This window comes from Lepidochelys kempii, chromosome 14, assembly GCF_965140265.1.
Source record: "Lepidochelys kempii isolate rLepKem1 chromosome 14, rLepKem1.hap2, whole genome shotgun sequence".
In the NCBI taxonomy this organism is placed as follows: domain Eukaryota; kingdom Metazoa; phylum Chordata; order Testudines; family Cheloniidae; genus Lepidochelys; species Lepidochelys kempii.
This window is the reverse complement of record NC_133269.1, coordinates 43,813,668-43,831,986: the sequence shown is the minus strand read 5'-3', so window position 1 is coordinate 43,831,986 and position 18,319 is coordinate 43,813,668. Positions and strand designations below refer to the sequence as shown.

At 66.4% G+C, this 18,319-nt stretch overlaps 2 protein-coding genes across 2 annotated transcripts; one reads left to right on the top strand and one right to left on the bottom strand.

Annotated features, from left to right (window-relative positions):
- The first annotated feature begins 2,514 nt into the window (after positions 1 to 2,514).
- On the top strand, positions 2,515 to 12,865 carry POU5F1 (POU class 5 homeobox 1). Its single transcript, XM_073310259.1, has 6 exons — positions 2,515 to 3,108; positions 4,505 to 4,616; positions 5,544 to 5,674; positions 8,095 to 8,256; positions 8,465 to 8,650; positions 12,406 to 12,865. The coding sequence occupies exons 1-6, from the start codon at positions 2,515 to 2,517 to the stop codon at positions 12,673 to 12,675; spliced, it is 1,455 nt and encodes a 484-aa protein (XP_073166360.1). The 3' UTR covers positions 12,676 to 12,865.
- TCF19 (transcription factor 19) lies at positions 11,555 to 17,197 on the bottom strand. The gene is given in 4 exon segments (XM_073310660.1): positions 11,555 to 13,122; positions 13,657 to 13,952; positions 13,954 to 14,288; positions 15,692 to 17,197. Coding segments are annotated over 4 exon segments (1,140 nt in total). The 5' UTR covers positions 15,966 to 17,197; the 3' UTR covers positions 11,555 to 12,887.
- Between the last annotated feature and the right edge of the window lie 1,122 nt (positions 17,198 to 18,319).

The following is an 18,319-nucleotide window of genomic DNA, read 5'->3' as shown; positions in this document are numbered from 1 at the left end:
CCCGGCCACAATAGCACCCGGCCGGGGCATTCACCCCCCAACAGCCTGCTAAGTGCTGGGGGGCCAACCCCTGCCCCTCCCAGCCGGGAGAGATCCCAGGAGGCCCGGCTTCCAGCCCGCCCTGCCCTGACCACTGCCCCCCACCACCACAGCCAGGGAGAGAACCCAGGAGTCCTGGCTCCCAGCCCCCCCCGTGCCCTAACCACTGCCCCCTGCCCTACGCCCAGAGCCAGAAGAGAACCCAGGAGTCCTGGCTCCCATCCCACCCGGCATTAACCACTGACCCCTGCTCCCCTCCCACAGCTAGGGAGAGAACCCAGGAGTCCTGGCTCCCATCCCACCCGGCATTAACCACTGACCCCTGCTCCCCTCCCACAGCTAGGGAGAGAACCCAGGAGTCTGGGCTCCCAGCCCCCCCCCCGCTCTAACCACCAGACCCCACTCTCTTCCCACAGCTAGGGAGAGAACCCAGGAGTCCTGGCTCCCATCCCACCCGGCATTAACCACTGCCCCCCCCCCCCTTCCCAGAGACGGGAATGAACCCAGGAGTCCTGGCTCCCAACCCCCGCTGCCCTAACCACTGCCCCCCTCCCCTCCCAGAGCCAGGGAGAGAACCCAGGAGTCCTGGCTCCCAGCCCCCCCAGCCCAGACAGCCCCGCCCCGCTCACGCCCATCACAGGCTGCAGAGTGATCAAAACCCGACCGAAACCAAGGGGAGATAAACCCAGGAGTCCTGGCTCCCCCGCCCCCTGGTGCCCCCCGCCCTCGCCCCGCACAATGTATCAAAGCCATTCTCTTGCTAAGCGCCCGGCTCTCACATCAATGGGGCAGCCCGGACCTTGATGGCTCCCCCGGGGGGCTGGCTTCCTGGCCGCCTCCGCTGCCTGTCCCCACGGGCCTCCCCCCAGCCCTTGGCCGTGAACCACCCGCCCCGGTCTCCCCAAACTCGGGGAGTGAGGCCGATGGGCCAGACTGAGGGGGGCTGGGAGCCAGGACGCCTGGGTTCTCTCCCGGCTCGGGAGGGCTAGGAGCCAGCCAGGACGCCTGGGTTCTGCCATTGACTTTCTGAGCTGTCTTTAAAGGTCAAGTCAGTCATTTCACCCTTCTGCACCCCACTTCACTCATCCTGCCTGTAACCCTCCTCCCACACCGACCAGAGCCAGGGAGGGAACCCAGGAGTCCTGGTTCCCAGCTCCCTCCACTGCTCTTACCACTAGACCCCACTCCCCTCGCAGAGCCAGGGAGAGAACCCAGAAGTCCTGGCTCCCGGCCCCCACCCCACCCGACCACCAGTCCCCTCCCGGAGACCCCAGGAGTCCTGCCCCCCACTCTCAGCGTCCCCCTCGGCAGGCCTCGGGGCCATTGTCTGGAGCTAAGTGGGACCCATTGAGCGGCGATGGGGCACTTAGCGGGGGGGGGGGGGCGACCTTGGCAGAGCCCCTGGCTTTGATCCGGGTGGGAGGGGCCGGCTCCTTGGAGCTGAATCGGGGGAGGGAGTGGGGCAGCCAATGCTTGGGGTGGGGCCCGGCCAGGGAGGGGTTAACGAGGCGGGTTGGGGGGGGGGCAACACTGGCGCAGAGGCAGGAGCTGCTGCTTGCTTCTCCCGGACACCTGGGTTCCCTCCAGCCCTGCTTGGGTGCACCAGGCAACTAGGAGGTCAGAGGAGTGGGGGCTACGTTCTCCCGGACGCCTGGGTTTCCTGCACCCCTCTTGGGCTTCACCGGTCAACTAAGAGGTCAGAGGAGTGGGGGCTACGTTCTCCCGGACGCCTGGGTTCCCTCCACCCCCCCCTTGGGTTTCACTGCTTGCCCAGGGGGTCCGAGGAGTGGCAGCCCCGTTGTCCCGGACGCCTGGGTCCCCAGCAGCTGCGCTCCTTCTGAACGCCTGGCTTCCACCCCCTGAACTTTCCCCGGATGCCTGGGTTCCTCTTGGACTTCGCCTTGGCAGGGAGTTAGGGGCCAGAATCTCTCGGTCGCCTGGGTTCTTACCAGCTCCTCCTGCTTAACCTTGGCCAGGACAGCACAGGAGGTAGGAGCCAAATTCTCCCGGACGCCTGGGTCTCTCACCAGCTGAGATTCACCAGGGACGCCTGGGTCCCACCGCTGGCTGAGCTGCATCCCCCGGACGCCTGGGTCCCTCACCAGCTGAGATTCACCAGGGACGCCTGGGTCCCCCCGCCGGCTGAGCTGCATCCCCCGGACGCTTGGGTCCCTTACCAGCTGAGATTCACTTCAGACCCCTGGGTCCCCCCGCCGGCTGAGGTGCACCCCGGACGCCTGGGTCCCCCCGCCAGCTAAGCTGCACCCCAGACGCCTGGGTTCCCACCACTGGCTTATCTGCATCCCCTGGACGCCTGGGTCCCTCACCAGCTGAGATTCACTCCAGACGCCTGGGTCCCACCACCGCAGAGCTTCACCCCGGACGCCTGGGTCCCGCCGCCCCCTCGGCCCGGTGGCCGTGGACTGAGCCGTGCCCTCGAGGTGGCCATCTCCCTGCGTCCCCTGGCCCGTCACCATGGCCGGCCACGTGGGGCAGGAACTGGGGCGCCCGTACCCCTTGGCGGGGCAGGGCCTGCACCTGGACGCCGTCCCGCCGGGCCCAGCCAACGCGCCCCACGAGGGGCCCGGCAGCTTCCTGCCTGAGGCCTACAATGGGGTGGCCCCCGGGCAGGGCTACGGCTACCGGCTGGACTACGGGCCGCAGGGGGGGCTCCTGGAGACGCAGCCGGGGGACCCCGCCGGGCACCAGGCCCTGCTCCGCGCCTGGTGCCCCTTCCCCATGGGCGGGGAGGGCTGGGCTCCCCCCTACGGCCCTGGCCAGCCGGCTGCGGCCTACGAAGGCCTGAAGCCTGATGTCAAGCCGGAGCGGGAGTGTGGCCAACAGGGCCCCATCTACGGGCACCCGGCCCAGGCCTGGGGGGGCTGCTTCCTGCCCCAGGCCGCCGCCCGCCCCCTGGCCACCCTGCCCGCTCCGCCCCCAGGCCCCGCGGGCGAGGGGGGCGAGGGCAGCGGGGCCAGCAGCCCCCGGAGCGATGGCAGCGGGGGCAGCCCCGGGGCGCCGGCGGCCCCCGGCGAGGTCAAGGCGGACGAGGCCGAGAGCGGGGATGAGGTACGGACAGGTTCTGGGGCTGGGCGAGATCCTGGGGGTGGATCTCCCGAGATCCCAGCAGATCCCCTGAGCTACGGACCGGGTCCCTCGGTAGCTCTGTGGATCCACCCTGGGGTGCGAGAGAGATCCCAGCCGATCCCGCCACACCTCAGCTGGGCAGAGTTTGGGACAGGAAGTGGAGTAGAGTCCCGGATCCCAGCTCCCCCTGCTCTAACCACTAGGGCCCCACGCCCCTCCCAGAGCTGGGGAGAGAACCCAGGAGTCCTGGCTCCCAGCCCCCACTGCTCTAACCACTAGGCCCCCACGCCCCTCCCAGAGCTGGGGAGAGAACCCAGGAGTCCTAGCTCCCAGCCTCCCTCCCCCACTCGGGCTAGGCCCTGTGTCCAGCTGCCCCAAAGGAAGATATGTTCCTGCTCTCTAATTGGGACTCCTCCCTGATTTACAATCACCCGTGAATTCCCCCTTGAGGGCACTGGCCCAGGCCCACTCCCCAGCCCAAAGGGGCTGGGAGCCAGGACTCCTGGGTTCTCTCCTGGTTCAGGGAGTGGAATGGGGCCGGTGGTTAGAGTAGGGGGGGCTGGGAGCCAGGATTCCTGGGTTCTCTCTCAGCTCGGGGGGGGGGGGGGAGTGGGGCCTAGTGGTTTGAGCAGGGGGGCTGGGAGCCAGGACTCCTGGGTTCTCTCCCTGGCTCGGGGAGGGGAGTAGGGGCTAGCGGTTAGAGTGCGGGGGCTGGGAACCGGGACACAACTTCCCTCCTTGTCCTGAAGGCGGGCGGGTGTCACCCATCCGCTGTTCCCCAGAGCTGGCCGCAGTGCGGGGCAGGGCTGGTCAGACAGGTGCGGGGTCGTTGTCATTCCTGAGCGATGGGGCCATTGCCTGGGTGATGGGAACAGATCCTCCACCCAGCGCCCCAGGTCTCCCAACACAGGGGCAGGAGTCAGGACTCCTGGGTTCACTCCTGGCTCTGGGAGGGGAGTGGGGTCTAGTGGTTAGAGCGGGGGGGGGCTGGGAGCCAGGACTCCGGGGTTCTGTCCCCGGCTAGGTGGGGAGGGGCTCTGGGTGTGTCAGGAATGGACGATCTCAAGCCGCTCAGCCGGGGCAGTTGTTACCCGGGCTCCATCTGTGTCCTGAGCCCTGGGACTTGAGCGGCCAGATTCCTGCCAGATGATCGCGGGGCCAGAGCCCTGGCTCCAGGCTGGAAACTCCCCCTGCACCAAGCTCTGCCGGTGCCCCCCCACTCCAGACCGCAGCCCCCTGCTAGCCCAGCCCTGCGGTCTGTCCCCGGCTCTGGGAGGGGAGGGGTCTCGTGGTTAGAGTGGGGGCAGGGCGGAGAGCCAGGACGCCTGGGTTCTCTCCCTGCCCCTCCCCACTGACAGGCCCCCGTCCCCTTCCCCAGGAGACCCCCAGCACGGAGGAGATGGAGCAGTTTGCCAAGGAGCTGAAGCACAAGAGGATCACGCTGGGGTTCACGCAGGCCGACGTGGGGCTGGCCCTGGGTGTGCTGTATGGTGGGTGTCACTGGGGGGGCTCCCGGACGCTGGGGTCCATTCCTGGATGGGCTGGGGGGACACCAGGGCCCATTCACAGGGTGCGGAGTGTCCCTGGACACCTGGGCCCATTTCCAAGGGGGTGTGGGGGCAGGGCCCGGATGCCAGGGTCCGTTCACAGGGCAGGGGGGTGTCCCTAGACTCCTGGGCCCATTTCCAAGGGGGTGTGCGGGCGGGGCCCGGATGCCAGGGTCCGTTCACAGGGCAGGGGGGTGTCCCTAGACACCTGGGCCCATTTCCAAGGGGGGTGTGGGGGCGGGGCCCAGATGCCAGGGTCCGTTCACCGAGCAGGGGGGTGTCCCTAGACACCTGGGCCCATTTCCAAGGGGGTGTGGGGGCGGGGCCCGGATGCCAGGGTCCGTTCACCGGGCAGGGGGGTGTCCCTAGACACCTGGGCCCATTTCCAAGGGGGTGTGCGGGCGGGGCCCGGATGCCAGGGTCCGTTCACCGGGCAGGGGGGTGTCCCTAGACACCTGGGCCCATTTCCAAGGGGGTGTGGGGGCGGGGCCCGGATGCCAGGGTCCGTTCACCGGGCAGGGGGGTGTCCCTAGACACCTGGGCCCATTTCCAAGGGGGTGTGGGGGCGGGGCCCGGATGCCAGGGTCCGTTCACCGGGCAGGGGGGTGTCCCTAGACACCTGGGCCCATTTCCAAGGGGGTGTGCGGGCGGGGCCCGGATGCCAGGGTCCGTTCACCGGGCAGGGGGGTGTCCCTAGACACCTGGGCCCATTTCCAAGGGGGTGTGGGGGATGTCCCAGGACGCCGGGGTCCGTTCAGAGAGCAGGGGCTCCCCCGCACCCAGGTAAGACGGCTGGGGCGGGGGTTGCCCGTTGGGTCCGGGCAAGGCTGCCCCCGCCCTCGGCCCTGACCCCCCCCCCCCGCTCCCCAGGGAAGATGTTCAGCCAGACGACCATCTGCCGCTTCGAGGCCCTGCAGCTGAGCTTCAAGAACATGTGCAAGCTGAAACCGCTCCTACAGCGCTGGCTGGACGAGGCCGACGGCAACGCCAACCTGCAGGAGGTGGGTGGGGGGCCCGGGGGGGGGCTGGGTGGGATTTGGGGGGGCACCTGTGGATTGACATCATGGGGGGGCTGGGCCCAAAGGGTGGTTGGCATGTTGGGGAGGGGGGGAGGCAACGGCCTGCTGTGTTTCGGGGGGAGGTTGTGGGGGACCTGGGGGTTGGGGGGACTGGGGGGAGGATGGGCTGCTCTGAGGGGGGGGCTGGGATGAGTGGATGGGTTGGTGTGCTGGGGGGCAATGGCCTGCTGGGGGGCTGCTGGTGTGACTCGGGGGGACAGGGACAGGGGATGCTGGGTTGACTCTGGGAGGGACTAGGGCTGGGTGGGATACTGGGGTGACTTGGGGGGGAATGGGGGAGACGGGGCAGGCCGGGGGGCTGGGGGGTGACTCTGTGGGGGTTCACATGTCAAGGGGGCAATGGCCTTCTGGGGTGACTATGGGGGGGGAATCTGGGGGTGGGGAGGGCTGGAGGGGCCCTGGGATGACTGGGGGAGGTTGGTGGTTTTGGAGGGGCAGCCGTGTTAGTCTGCATCAGCAAAAACAAGGAGGCGCCCTAGAGACTCTAACAGATTTATTTGGGCATAAGATGAGTCGGGGGAGCTGTAGTGACTCTCCGGGGGGGGCGCTGGGGTGACCGGGAATAGGGAGATGGGGGGAGTCGGGGGTGCCGCGGTGACTCTGCGGGGGGAGTCGGGGGGGAGTCAGGGGTGTGACGGTGACTCTGTGTGGGGATGGGGGGGAGTCGGGGATGGGGGGAGTCGGGGGCGCCGCGGTGACTGCGGGGGGAGTCGGGGGCGCCGCGGTGACTCTGCGGGGGGACGGGGGGAGCCGGGGATGCCGCCGTGACTCTGCGGGGGGACGGGGGAGTCGGGGCGCTGCGGTGACTCTGTGGGGGGACGGGGGAGTTGGGGCGCCGCGGTGACTCTGCGGGGGGACGGGGGAGTCGGGAGCGTGATGGTGACTCTGCGGGGGGACGGGGGAGTCGGGGGCGCTGCGGTGACTGCGGGGGGAGTCAGGGGGCATGGCGGTGACTCTGCAGGGAGACGGGGGAGTCAGGGGCATGGCGGTGACTCTGCGGGGGGACGGGGGAGTCGGGGGCATGGCGGTGACTCTGCGGGGGGACGGGGGAGTCGGGGCGCCGCGGTGACTCTGCGGGGGGACGGGGGAGTCGGGGGTGCTGCGGTGACTGCGGGGGAGTCAGGGGCGTGACGGTGACTCTGCGGGGGGAGTCGGGGGCAGGGCGGTGACTCTGCGGGGGGACGGGGGAGTCGGGGGTGCTGCGGTGACTGCGGGGGAGTCAGGGGCGTGACGGTGACTCTGCGGGGAGAGTCGGGGGCAGGGCGGTGACTCTGCGGGGGGACGGGGGAGTCGGGGGCGCTGCGGTGACTGCGGGGGGAGTCAGGGGCGTGACGGTGACTCTGCGGGGGGAGTCGGGGGCAGGGCGGTGACTCTGCGGGGGGACGGGGGAGTCGGGGGTGCTGCGGTGACTGCGGGGGAGTCAGGGGCGTGACGGTGACTCTGCGGGGGGAGTCGGGGGCAGGGCGGTGACTCTGCGGGGGGACGGGGGAGTCGGGGGCGCTGCGGTGACTGCGGGGGGAGTCAGGGGCGTGACGGTGACTCTGCGGGGGGAGTCGGGGGCATGGCGGTGACTCTGCGGGGAGACGGGGGGAGTCGGGGGCGCTGCGGTGACTGCGGGGGGAGTCAGGGGCGTGGCGGTGACTCTGCGGGGAGACGGGGGGAGTCGGGGCGCTGCGGTGACTCTGCGGGGGGAGTCAGGGGCATGACGGTGACTCTGCGGGGGGAGTCAGGGCGTGGCGGTGACTCTGCGGGGGGACGGGGGAGTCGGGGCATGGCGGTGACTCTGCGGGGGGAGTCGGGGGGCGTGACGGTGACTCTGCGGGGGGACGGGGGAGTCGGGGCGCTGCGGTGACTCTGTGGGGGGACGGGGGAGTCGGGGCGCCGCGGTGACTCTGCGGGGGAAGTTAGGGGCGTGACGGTGACTCTGCGGGGAGACGGGGGAGTCGGGGCGCTGCGGTGACTCTGCGGGGGAAGTCAGGGGCGTGGCGGTGACTCTGCGGGGGGACGGGGGAGTCGGGGCATGGCGGTGACTCTGCGGGGGGAGTCGGGGGGCGTGACGGTGACTCTGCGGGGGGACGGGGGAGTCGGGGCGCTGCGGTGACTCTGTGGGGGGACGGGGGAGTCGGGGCGCCGCGGTGACTCTGCGGGGGAAGTTAGGGGCGTGACGGTGACTCTGCGGGGAGACGGGGGAGTCGGGGCGCTGCGGTGACTCTGCGGGGGAAGTCAGGGGCGTGGCGGTGACTCTGCGGGGGGACGGGGGAGTCGGGGCATGGCGGTGACTCTGCGGGGGGAGTCGGGGGCGTGACGGTGACTCTGCGGGGGGTGCCCCGCCTGTCCCCCAGATGTGCAGCATGGAGAGCGCCCTGCTCCAGGCCCGCAAGCGGAAGCGAACCAGCATCGAGACGGCGGCGCGGGGCTCCCTGGAGAGTTACTTTCTTCGCTGCCCCAAGCCCAGCCTGCAGGAGATCACCCACATCGCCCACGACCTGCACCTCGACAAGGACGTGAGTCCCGGGGGGCCGGTGCGCAGGGAGGGGCTCCGCGGGGGGGAGGGTGCTGGGGGCCATGTGTGCATAGAGGACTGCGGGTTCGGGGGCTGGGGGAGGGTGCGGCCCGGGGGAGCTGTGGGGGGGAGGGGTGCAGGAGGCTGTGGGGGGGCGCGGGGGCAGCCCATCCCATGGGGCTGACGTCTGTCCGTCTGTCCCCCCCCAGGTGGTCCGCGTCTGGTTCTGCAACCGCCGGCAGAAGGGGAAGCGCAGCGGGGGCTGCTCCGGGCGCGACGACTGCGAGGGGGGGCCCCTGCCCTTCGCTCCCCCCGGCCAGCTGCCGGGGCCCCCCATGGGGCACCACCCTCAGCCCCCCCAGGGCTACAACACCGCTGCCTTCGCCACCCTCTACGTGCCCCCGTTCCACCACGGGGGGGAGCCCTTCGACCCCACTCCCCCTGGGCCCCCCCTCATGGGCCACCCCATGCACTCCACCTGAGCGCCAGGGGGCTGGGGGTGGGGCGGGCGGACCTGGCAGGAGGGTCAGGGTGGGGGATTTTAACTGGAACCCCCCCCCACCCTTGCTTAACTTTAAGGCAAGGGATTGTGTGTCAATTTCTCGGGAGGGGGATGATTTGCGCACCCCTCCCCCCATTTTTTATTTTAAGGCAAGGGATTGTGGGTACGTTTTTATTTACAGGCAAATCTTCCCCCTCCCCCACAGTCTGAAAGGCCTCAAGGCAGGAGGAAGGACTGGTTCTAGATCAGCCTTGTCTAGACCGAGCAAGCGTTCTCAAGCCAGCACCCCATCTTGGCTCTAGAGGCTCTGGGCTGCAAACACCCCCAACCAGGCGGACTCTAGAAGTGGGATGTTCTCAGTGTGCTCTAGAACCCACCCTGTCCCAGCCATCTGAGGTCTAGAACAGCTCCAGCCTCTCAGTGGACAATCTTGAGCCAATGGTGTTCTAGGTACCTCAACGGGAGACTCCAGAAAGTTCTGTAATATCTTTATAGGGCTAGAATAGCTAAGAAAGCTCTGGTGGCTCGATTCCTGTCAGCTCCTTTCAGGTATCTTGGGAGCAAGTCATGGATCTAGAACCATGAGGAATCCAGAACATCGGCACTTTCAAGGTGGGAGGGTTCTAGTGTAACCATGAATACTTTGGAATCAGGCCATCCACGTTGAGAGCCTCTGGGTGTGATCTAGAACCTCCTGTGTAGCCCAACAGTGGGTAGGGGCTCTAGAACACCCGGGTGAAACTAGAACTCCATCCCGGTGAGCTTCTATCAACCTATGTGTATGACATCTACACCAGGGCTTCTCAAACTTCATTGCACCGTGACTCCCTTCTGAAAACAAAAATTACTACGTGACCCCAAGGGGGGGGGGGGACTGAAGCCTGAGTCCACCTGATTCCCACTGTCCCATGTGGGGGAGCCAAAGCCTGAGCCCCCCGCCCTGGGCAGGGTAGGGGTCAAAGCCAAAGGCTTCAGCCCCAGCCAGGGGGCCTGTAACCTGATCCCCACCACCCAAGGGTGAATCCCTTGGGCTTCAGCCCCGTGCACCAGCAAGTCTAAGCAGTCCTGGTGACCCCCTTAAAATGGGGTCCCAACCCACAGTTTGAGAACCACTGATCTAGACTAACCCCTCTGGCTCTAGAACCCAGTCACCCACTTCTGAGGCCTCCTTCCATGGAGGGTCTGGGGCAGGGGTGTCCAAACCCTATCTCCCCTTCAGGAACCTTAGGTTGCAGGGGGGACAGTCCACAGCTGCAGCAGCTCGTTGTCGACTCTAGAACGGGTACAGTGAGTCTAGAACCTTGCTCCATTTGCCAAAGATGTCACTATACTGAACCACAGTGATTCCAGAACCAACATGCATCAAGTCTAGACCTGCAGTGACTCCAGAAGCAGGACAGGAGGAATTTAGAACCACTGTGACTCCAGAACCACGCAACCCCCTCCAGCCTCCTGAGTGTCCGGCTGCCCCGCAACAACCCCCAGGGACCCCACAGCCCCCCCTCTCCCATCCCAGGAACCCTCAGGGTTTTTTTTTTCTAGATCAGCCACATTCCTCTAGACTTTGTAGCTCTTTTTTAGGGAATGGTGTAAATAGTGTAAGACTCTTTTTCTCCAGCAGGAGGTGATAAAGTCCTGACCCCTCTGGCTGCATCCCTACCATCTGCTCCGCCCCCCCCCCCCCCATCTTTTCTCCCTCTTTTTTTTTGCTGCTGAATCTGATGTGGGGAAAGTGATCTGGGTTTTACTGGGCGGGGGCGAGAATCCCGGGCGGTGTCTTGACGGGAAGCTGCTGCACGCTCGCACCCACCCCCCTCTCGGTGCCTTATTAAATGACTCGTTACCCAAACGCCGGGTGGTGTCCGTGTCTGGCTTTGTAACGTGAGGAAAAACACCCTCTCCTGCCCCGCTCCCCGCAGCCCAGCACCCTGCTCCCCGCAGCCCAGCGCCCCCTGCCTAGCCCCCCGCCCTGCTCCCTGCAGCACAGAGCCAGGGCCGGCGCCCCGTCTTGTTTCCCAGGCAGGGCTCGTGCAGGTCCAAGATCCAGCAGGCCACTGACTCAGGGTAGGGCCTTGCCTGGCAGGATTTAACCCCCCCAAGGCCACCTGGCCTCGGCTACCTTCCCAGCCAGGAAACCCCCCGCCCTGGGCTAGCACCGCAGCCCTGACCCTGCCTCTTCTCACTGGGGTGGGTGTAACAGGAAAAGACTGAAGCTCAGGTCACTGGGGCAGCAAGAGAGAGTCCTGGCTCCCAGCCCCCCCTGCTTTAACCACTAGGCCCCACTCCTATCCCAGAGCTGGGGACAGAACCCAGGAGTCCTGGCTCCCAGCTGCCCCCTGCTCTAACCACTAGACCCCACTCTCCTCCCCGGGGGACACAGCCCAGGAGTCCTGGTTCCCAGCTCCCCTCCCCCCCGCTCTAACCACTAGACCCTACTACCCTCCCCACCTGAACCCGGGCCACACAGAGATCTGCCTGCAGGTTCGGTTTGGCTGTGATCGACCGGATCCGAGGAAGCGACAGCTGTGGCCAGCAGGGAATGGGACCTCACTGTAGATGATGGATTTGCGAGGGGGTCTTGATCTCCCAACTCCCTGCCCCCTGAGCCACAGTTCCCCTCTGGGGGTGCGCTCCTCGGCTTCTCCTGCCCCCGGAGGGTCAATTCCCAGGCTTGCAATACCAGCCTCCCACCGGCAGGCGCGCAGTAGCTGAGGAGGGACCTAGGCACATATAGGGCGCTCTGTGCTGCAGCAAATTTGGAGTGGGCGGCAGCTACACACAAACCATTCGCCAGGGGTTGGTTTTTGTGGCGCATGTTAGACTGCAATGGGCACAAGTGGAGCGGGACAGTGGAGAAAAACAAACAGGTGATCAGTTAGAAACACCCCCCCCCCTTTTTTTTTTTTGGTGCCAGAGCAAAAGAAGGAAAAAATAACAGAGGGGAGAGGTGGATCCGCGTCTCCGCCCGCGGCACGGCGGGGGGAGCCATTCACCAGCGTCGTGGGCGGGAAAGGTCCGGTTTAGGAGTAGGAAGAACCCCGTTTTAGGAACAGGCTGAAAAATCCAGTTTTTCTGGCCTTTCCGGCGCATTTTCACTCCCTTCTTTTCCGTCTCCCCTCCCCTGGAAGGAAGAAGGGAGCGGGGAAGCGGCTCCGTGGGAGGCCATGACGACTGGGTGTATTTGCACGGGGAAATCCAGGCGCAGGGAGAAGCGGCTGCTACGGAAAGAAGGAAGGGAATGGGGTGTAAAGGCTGGCAGATGAATCAATCGCACGGGGGTGTGCGCGTCTTGGATGCCCTCCTGGAGTCCTCGTGGGCGTGGAAACGGCCAGGTCACCTCCTCGTGCGAGGCTGCACAGCTGCCTTGTTTGTCACGAGGGCCGCGTGTAGTCTCTGCGAGCCGCTGCTTCGACGTCCATGCTGTGCATGAGTGCCAAATGCTCTGAGGAGGCACCGGGCCAACGCCCGGCCTGATTGGGAGCGAAAGCCCGGCCCGGTTCGTGTGAGGCACTGCTCAGGCATCGGCCCTCCATTGGCTCTCACCCCACCGGGCACATTTTCACAAGCCACAGCTCACGTGCGCTGGGGCTGGATTGTGGAGCCGGTGCCCCGTAGAGAGGAAAGGCCCCCGTGTCCCATTCCCTGTAGGGGAACACAAATCCCAGCCCAGAGGGATGTCCTCGGCTCCCAGGTTTGCACAATCGTCTTGGCACTTTTGCACAAGTCACGAGTCGGGCATCTCTTGTTTCCATCGCCAGCCACGTGCCCGGCTTACGTTTCTTGCTTCAGGCTCCTCGGCTGTTTTCACCCAGTCCCCACTTGGCTGGCATGGTGGCACTAGCCGCTGGGCATGCACAATCGCCTGGCACATTTCACCAGTCATTGCTTGTCTCCCACGATTTCACCAGTCCCTTCTAAGGTGTCATGTTTCACCAGTCCCTGTCTGTGCACACACAATCGCCAGGCCCGGTGTCACCACTCCCTGTCTGTGCGCGCACACAATCGCCAGGCCCGGTGTCACCAGTCACTGTCTGTGCGCGCACACAATCGCCAGGCCCGGTGTCACCACTCCCTGCCCATCTTGCACCGTCTCCAGTCTCCTGGCCGCCCCGTGCTCCCCTGCCCCGCGGCTACGTGCGGCAGCCCCCGCAGCGGAAGTCGGCCTCCTGGACGGCGCTGTAGCTGCAGCCCACGCAGGCCACGTGGAACCAGGCGTCGCAGCCGTCGCACTGCACCCACTGCACCGTCTCGTCCTGGGGCAGGCGGCAGCGTGGGGCCGCGCAGGGCTCCGCCGCCAGCAGCGTCTGCGAGAACACCTGGCAGGTGTCACGGAGCGGGTGCTTCCGCGGCCGCCCCCGCCGCTTCCTGCAACGGGACAGGAGAGGTGAGTGACGCTGGGCCTCCCCATCTAGGGGGCACTGGCTCCGATCCAGCCCCAGGGCGGGGACTGGCTGACTCAGGGGGGCAGAGAATGGGGCCCGGGGCCTGTCCCCTCTCGGGGATGCTGGCTCTGATATGGACCCAGGGCAAGGGACAGGGTGGGTCAGGTGGGGCCTTTCCCCTCTAGGAGACACTGGCTGGCTCACTAGCCCCTCATGTATCACAGGACCCTACAAACCAATTGCTGCCTCAGTGCTAAACCCGACGGCTCCCCCTTCACCCACGCTGGCCTCTGGGAGGTCCCAATGCCAGGCTGGGGCCCCCCACACCTTATTGTGAGTTTAGAGCCTTTTGTGCGCCCAGCTCTGGGGCAGAGCACCGTGGGCAGTGCCAAGTATAACACAGGGCAGACGATGACAGCTGAGGGTAGCAGGGCAATCTCCAGCCCTTTCGGGGGAGATGTAGGTGCTATGATCCTGCCCCCTCCACAGAGCATGCTGGGACACCGACTCGACTCACCCGCTTGGCGTGACCTGGACCTTCAGTCGCGCATCCGGCTGCGCCCTGCCGCTCCCCGCCCCCTCCGGCGCCTTCCGCAGCGGGCTTTGGCAGCTGTATCCGTCCGGCTCACAAGCCCACGGCTCCTCGTCCAGCCGGGTCACCTCGTCCTCCAGCTCGGGGAGCAGCGTGTGGGCCGACTTCCGACGGCTCCTGGAGGCCCCGGGCCGGGAGGGAGGCTCCGACCTTGGACCCCGGTTCAGGGTGAAAGTCAGTGGCTGTGGCTTGAGCTTGCTGAGGCTGGAGCTTGCTGAGGCTGCCGATGGAGCTGAGGATCAGGGTGGCCTTGGGGCGGGAAGGGCGAGAGGGCCCCGCGGGCCGGGCTAGTGGGCGGATGCGATGGTTGCCGCCAGGCAGCACGGGTTTGAAGCCGCAGGGGAGCGGCCAGGGAGCCTTGGGGGTCGTGATGGCGGCGAAATCCTGGGGCTGCACCCGCACCTTCTGGAAGAGGAAGCAGAACTCCGAGTCGTCAGGCGGGGGTGCCAGGGCGCAGCCCTCGGGCACAGGGTCCGGGTGGCCGAAGGTGACCAGGTCTCCGTCGCTCAGCTCCAGGCGCCGGCCCCGGGGCACCCGCACCGCGTTGACGTAGGTGCCTGGCGGAGATGGGAAGGAGAGAGCGGGGTGAAGGGGGAGGCCAGGGGTCCCTGGCACACTTGGTGGTGGGCTAGTGGCCACAGGGGAGCGAGTCCTTCTCATGGGAACTGCTGGGCTCACGGGGGCGACATGCGCAGAGCTTTGGGTCAGGGAATTTCCAGTGTTTTTTAATTTTAATTAAACGAATAGAGGTAAAACTAGATGGAGAGATGATAGATATTGGGGGAGAGAGATTAGAGAGATGGGGTATATGGGGATGGATAGATAGACAGGCGTGTATGGGGACAGACACATAGGTGTGTATGGGGATGAACAGACAGATAGGCAGACGTGGATAGGGATGGAGAGAGACAGGTGTGTATGGAGATGGATAGATAGATAGATAGATAGATAGATAGATAGATAGATAGATAGATAGATAGATAGACGTGTATGGGAACAGACAGACAGATAGGTAGGTGTGTAGGGGGATAGACAGAGAGACAGGTAGATGTGTATGGGGATGGATAGCTTGATAGACAGGCAGAAAGAGGAGTATGGGGGTGAGGGACAGACAGGCGGATACCTTAGACCAGTGGTCTCAACTATTTATCATCGTGGGCCGCATATGCAGCCCACAACGTGTTACCTGGTCCACAGGTTGAGAACCACAACGCCCCCCTCTCCCCGACCCCCCCCATCACACACACAGACCCTATGCCCAGTGCCTCCCGCCCAGAGACTGCTCCACAGAGTGGGCCCAGGAGTGGAGTCCTGGGCAGGGTGGCAGGGACCCCAGACCCTGTTGTGCGGGGCCGGGTGACAGCCCCATCACTGACCCCAGACTCTGTAGGGCTGGGCGGCAGCCCCGGGCCCCATGGAGCCAGCTGGCGACCCCAACACATCGTGCCGGGCAGCCAGGACCCTGGTGCACTGGGCAGCCGCACGGCCCGGCAGCCATTAGCACACAGCTGTGTGCTAACTGAGCTGCATGCAGCCTGCAAGCCGAGAACCGCTGCCTTAGACAGAGGGGTGTCTACGGGAGAACACAGAGGGAGGGAGGATTGGTTGTCTGTGTGATAACTTACCCTCTGGGATCTTTTCAGTCGCCACTGACATGCAGCCACCTCTGGGGTGGGACATGATTAGTGGCCACCCAGGGACCCTGCACTGAGATGACTGGCCTGGGGCTGAAATGCAGCTGCCTCTGGGGTGAGGCTCGGCGGCTAGTGACCCTGGGCGAGTCTTTAAACAGGAAGTGAAAAGGGAATCGTCTCCGATGCGAAGTGCAGAGGAAGGAATTAACTGGGCGGGGATCCAGAGCAATGGTGTTAAGGCATGAGCCAGCGCTGAGTGCCAGGGCAGAGCGCCCCTGCTGAGCTCCCGCCCCGCTCCCCCCAGCACAGCGCCCCCCAGCCCTCACCATGGGTGCTGCAGTCCACCAGGCAGACCCGCCACTCCCCGGCGGTGCTGTGCGGGTCCCTCTCGGCGTGGATCTCGGCGTGGATGCGGGACACCAGCCCCGGGTTGCGCTCTGACACCAGGGGGACGTCGCAGACCTCGGCCCGGCGCCCCAGCCGGTAGGTGCAGTGCGGCCCAGCTGGCCGGAAGGTGTGCAGGTCCCGGTTCGGGTCATCCCCCGGACTGGCTGGGCCCATCCGCAGCAGCTGGAAGCAGGGCAGGGCCTCAGATGGCATGGCTGGCTCCCCCTCCCCAGCATTGGGGAGGGGGTGCTGGGAATCAGGACTCCTGGGTTCTATCCCAGCTCTGGGAGGGGGTGTGGTATAGTGGGTTAGAACAGGGGGGCTTGGAGCCAGGACTCCTGGGTTCTATTCTTCTCTGAGAAGTTTACTGGCTGAGACAGGAGCAACTCATGGTAGCAGTGGCTGGAAATTTACCCAGCTCCTGCTGCGGGCCTAGACCTGCCCCAACCTCTCCTGCCCCGGGTGTGTGTGTGTGTGTGTGGGGGGGGGGGATTAATTCCCTCCCGTTACCTCCCTCGTTATCTAGCCGACGACACAACAGCTCACGGCATCGTCTCCCCGCCCTGGCTGCTGCTAAAGTGCACTGGCTCCCTGCAGGGGGTGGGGGGACCCCGCTACCGGCCCCCCCGTGGGCTCAGGGGAGCCAAAGCATGGGGGGCTTGGAGGCCTCCCCCTTCCCCAGCTCCGGATCCCCTTTGCCTTCCTCTGCAACGCAGTTCTGGAGCCCGGCAGGGCCCTTTCCCAGCTCTGCGGTTCTAGACCCCCCTCTTGCTGACAGAGCTCCAGAACCGCCCCCCCCGTGTCTCTAGCTCTGCGCTCAGGGCCCAGAGCCTCTCACGAACGCCGGTCTAGAACCCCCCCCATGGGAAAGCGGCTCCAGAACAGCGCGTCTCTTGGCAACGCTGCTCTAGAACGAACACCCTGGTCGGCATGGCAACCTGCTGCGCAGCTCTAGCACCCCGACCCCTCCTGCTCGGGACTCCGGACCCTGGTCTCCTAGCAACGCAGCGCTAGAGCCCCCCGGCCCCAGGGCAGCGAGGCTGGCGGGCACGTGCCCCGGTCGCCTTGGCAACACGGCTCTAGAACCCAGGCCTTGCTGGTAACGGGGTCCCCGCAGTGACGCTGCTCCGGGCCCCCGGGCTCCTTGGCAACAGGGTCCCCCGGATGACGTAGCTCCGGACCCCCGGTCTCCTTGGTAACCGGGTCCCCGCGGTGACGTAGCTCCGGACCCCCGGTCCCCTTGGTAACCGGGTCCCCGCAGTGACGCTGCTCCGGGCTCCCGGGCGCCTTGGTAACAGGGTCCCCCCAGTGACGTAGCTCCGGACCCCCGGTTTCCTTGGTAACGGGGTCCCCCCGGTGACGTAGCTCCGGGACCCCAGTTTCCCCCTCCCCTTGTCTCGGCCCGGCGCTGAGCGTCCGCCGGCCACAGCGGCTGCCCGGGCTCCCGTTCGACGCGCGCTGCCTGGGGAGTCGCCCGCTGATTGGCCGAGCCGGGACGCGTGGGCGCGGCCGCTGCTACCCATTGGCTTTGGCCTGGGCGACCGCTCCCTGATTGGCCGGGACCACGGAGTCACGTGGGGAGCGGGCAGGCGGGCGACTGCTGATTGGCCGAAATTGACAGAAGTGGGGCGGGGCCCGAGCGCGAGCGCCTCAACGGTCGCGGAAGGAGGGGCGAACCTGGGGTGGGGTTTGCGCATGCGCATGCGGGCAGGGACCCGGGGGGGAGGAGCTAGGGGGGAAGAAGCGGAGCTCAAGTGAGGGGCCCAGGGAGAGGAGGGGCTGAGAGGGAAGGTGGGAGGGGAGGGGCGGGGCTCAGGGGAGGGGAAGGGCTGAGAAGGGAGGGGCTCAGGGGAGGGGAGGGGCTGAGAAGGGAGGGGCTCAGGTGAGGGGAAGGGCTGAGAGGGGAGGGGCTCAGGGGAGGGGAGAGGCTCAGGGAGGGGAAGGGCTGAGAGGGGAGGGGCTCAGGGGAAGGGAGGGGCTGAGAAGGGAGGGGCTCAGGGAGGGGAAGGGCTGAGAGGGGAGGGGCTCAGGGAGGGGAAGGGCTGAGAGGGAAGGAGCTGGGAGGGGAGAGGCTCAGGGGAAGGGAGGGGCTGAGAAGGGAGGGGCTCAGGGAGGGGAAGGGCTGAGAGGGGAGGGGCTCAGGGAGGGGAAGGGCTGAGAGGGAAGGAGCTGGGAGGGGAGAGGCTCAGGGGAGGGGAGGGGAGGGGCTGAGAAGGGAGGGGCTCAGGGGAGGAGCTGGGAGGGGAGGGGCTCAGGTGAGGGGCGGGGAAGGGCTGAGAGGGAAGGAGCTGGGAGGGGAGGGGTTCAGGTGAGGGGAGGGGAGGGCTGAGAGGGGTAGAGGCCCAGGTTTTTGCAGGGGGGTGGTGGAGGGAGTTATAGGAAATGGGGGGGGGGATGGAACCTGACCCACAGCAAAGGAAACGGTGGGGGGGTCGTTGGAGAGCAGCTGGGCTGGGGGAAGTGGCAGGGGCCCCGTGGCACCAATCCAGCGCCCAGGCCTAGCCTGCAGGGAGCCCTGGGCTCAGGCGTCTCCCCCCCCACACGGCCCCAGCGCTAACTTTGGGGGG

What these genes read in the sequence shown, in the direction of transcription:
- POU5F1 (XM_073310259.1), top strand. Translation starts at nt 2,515, where the DNA reads ATGGCCGGCCACGTGGGGCAGGAACTGGGGCGCCCGTACCCCTTGGCG. An exon ending in GGCCCTGGGTGTGCTGTATG is followed by an intron (nt 4,617 to 5,543) that starts GTGGGTGTCACT and finishes CCCGCTCCCCAG; the next exon opens with GGAAGATGTTCAGCCAGACG. An exon ending in GCAACGCCAACCTGCAGGAG is followed by an intron (nt 5,675 to 8,094) that starts GTGGGTGGGGGG and finishes CCTGTCCCCCAG; the next exon opens with ATGTGCAGCATGGAGAGCGC.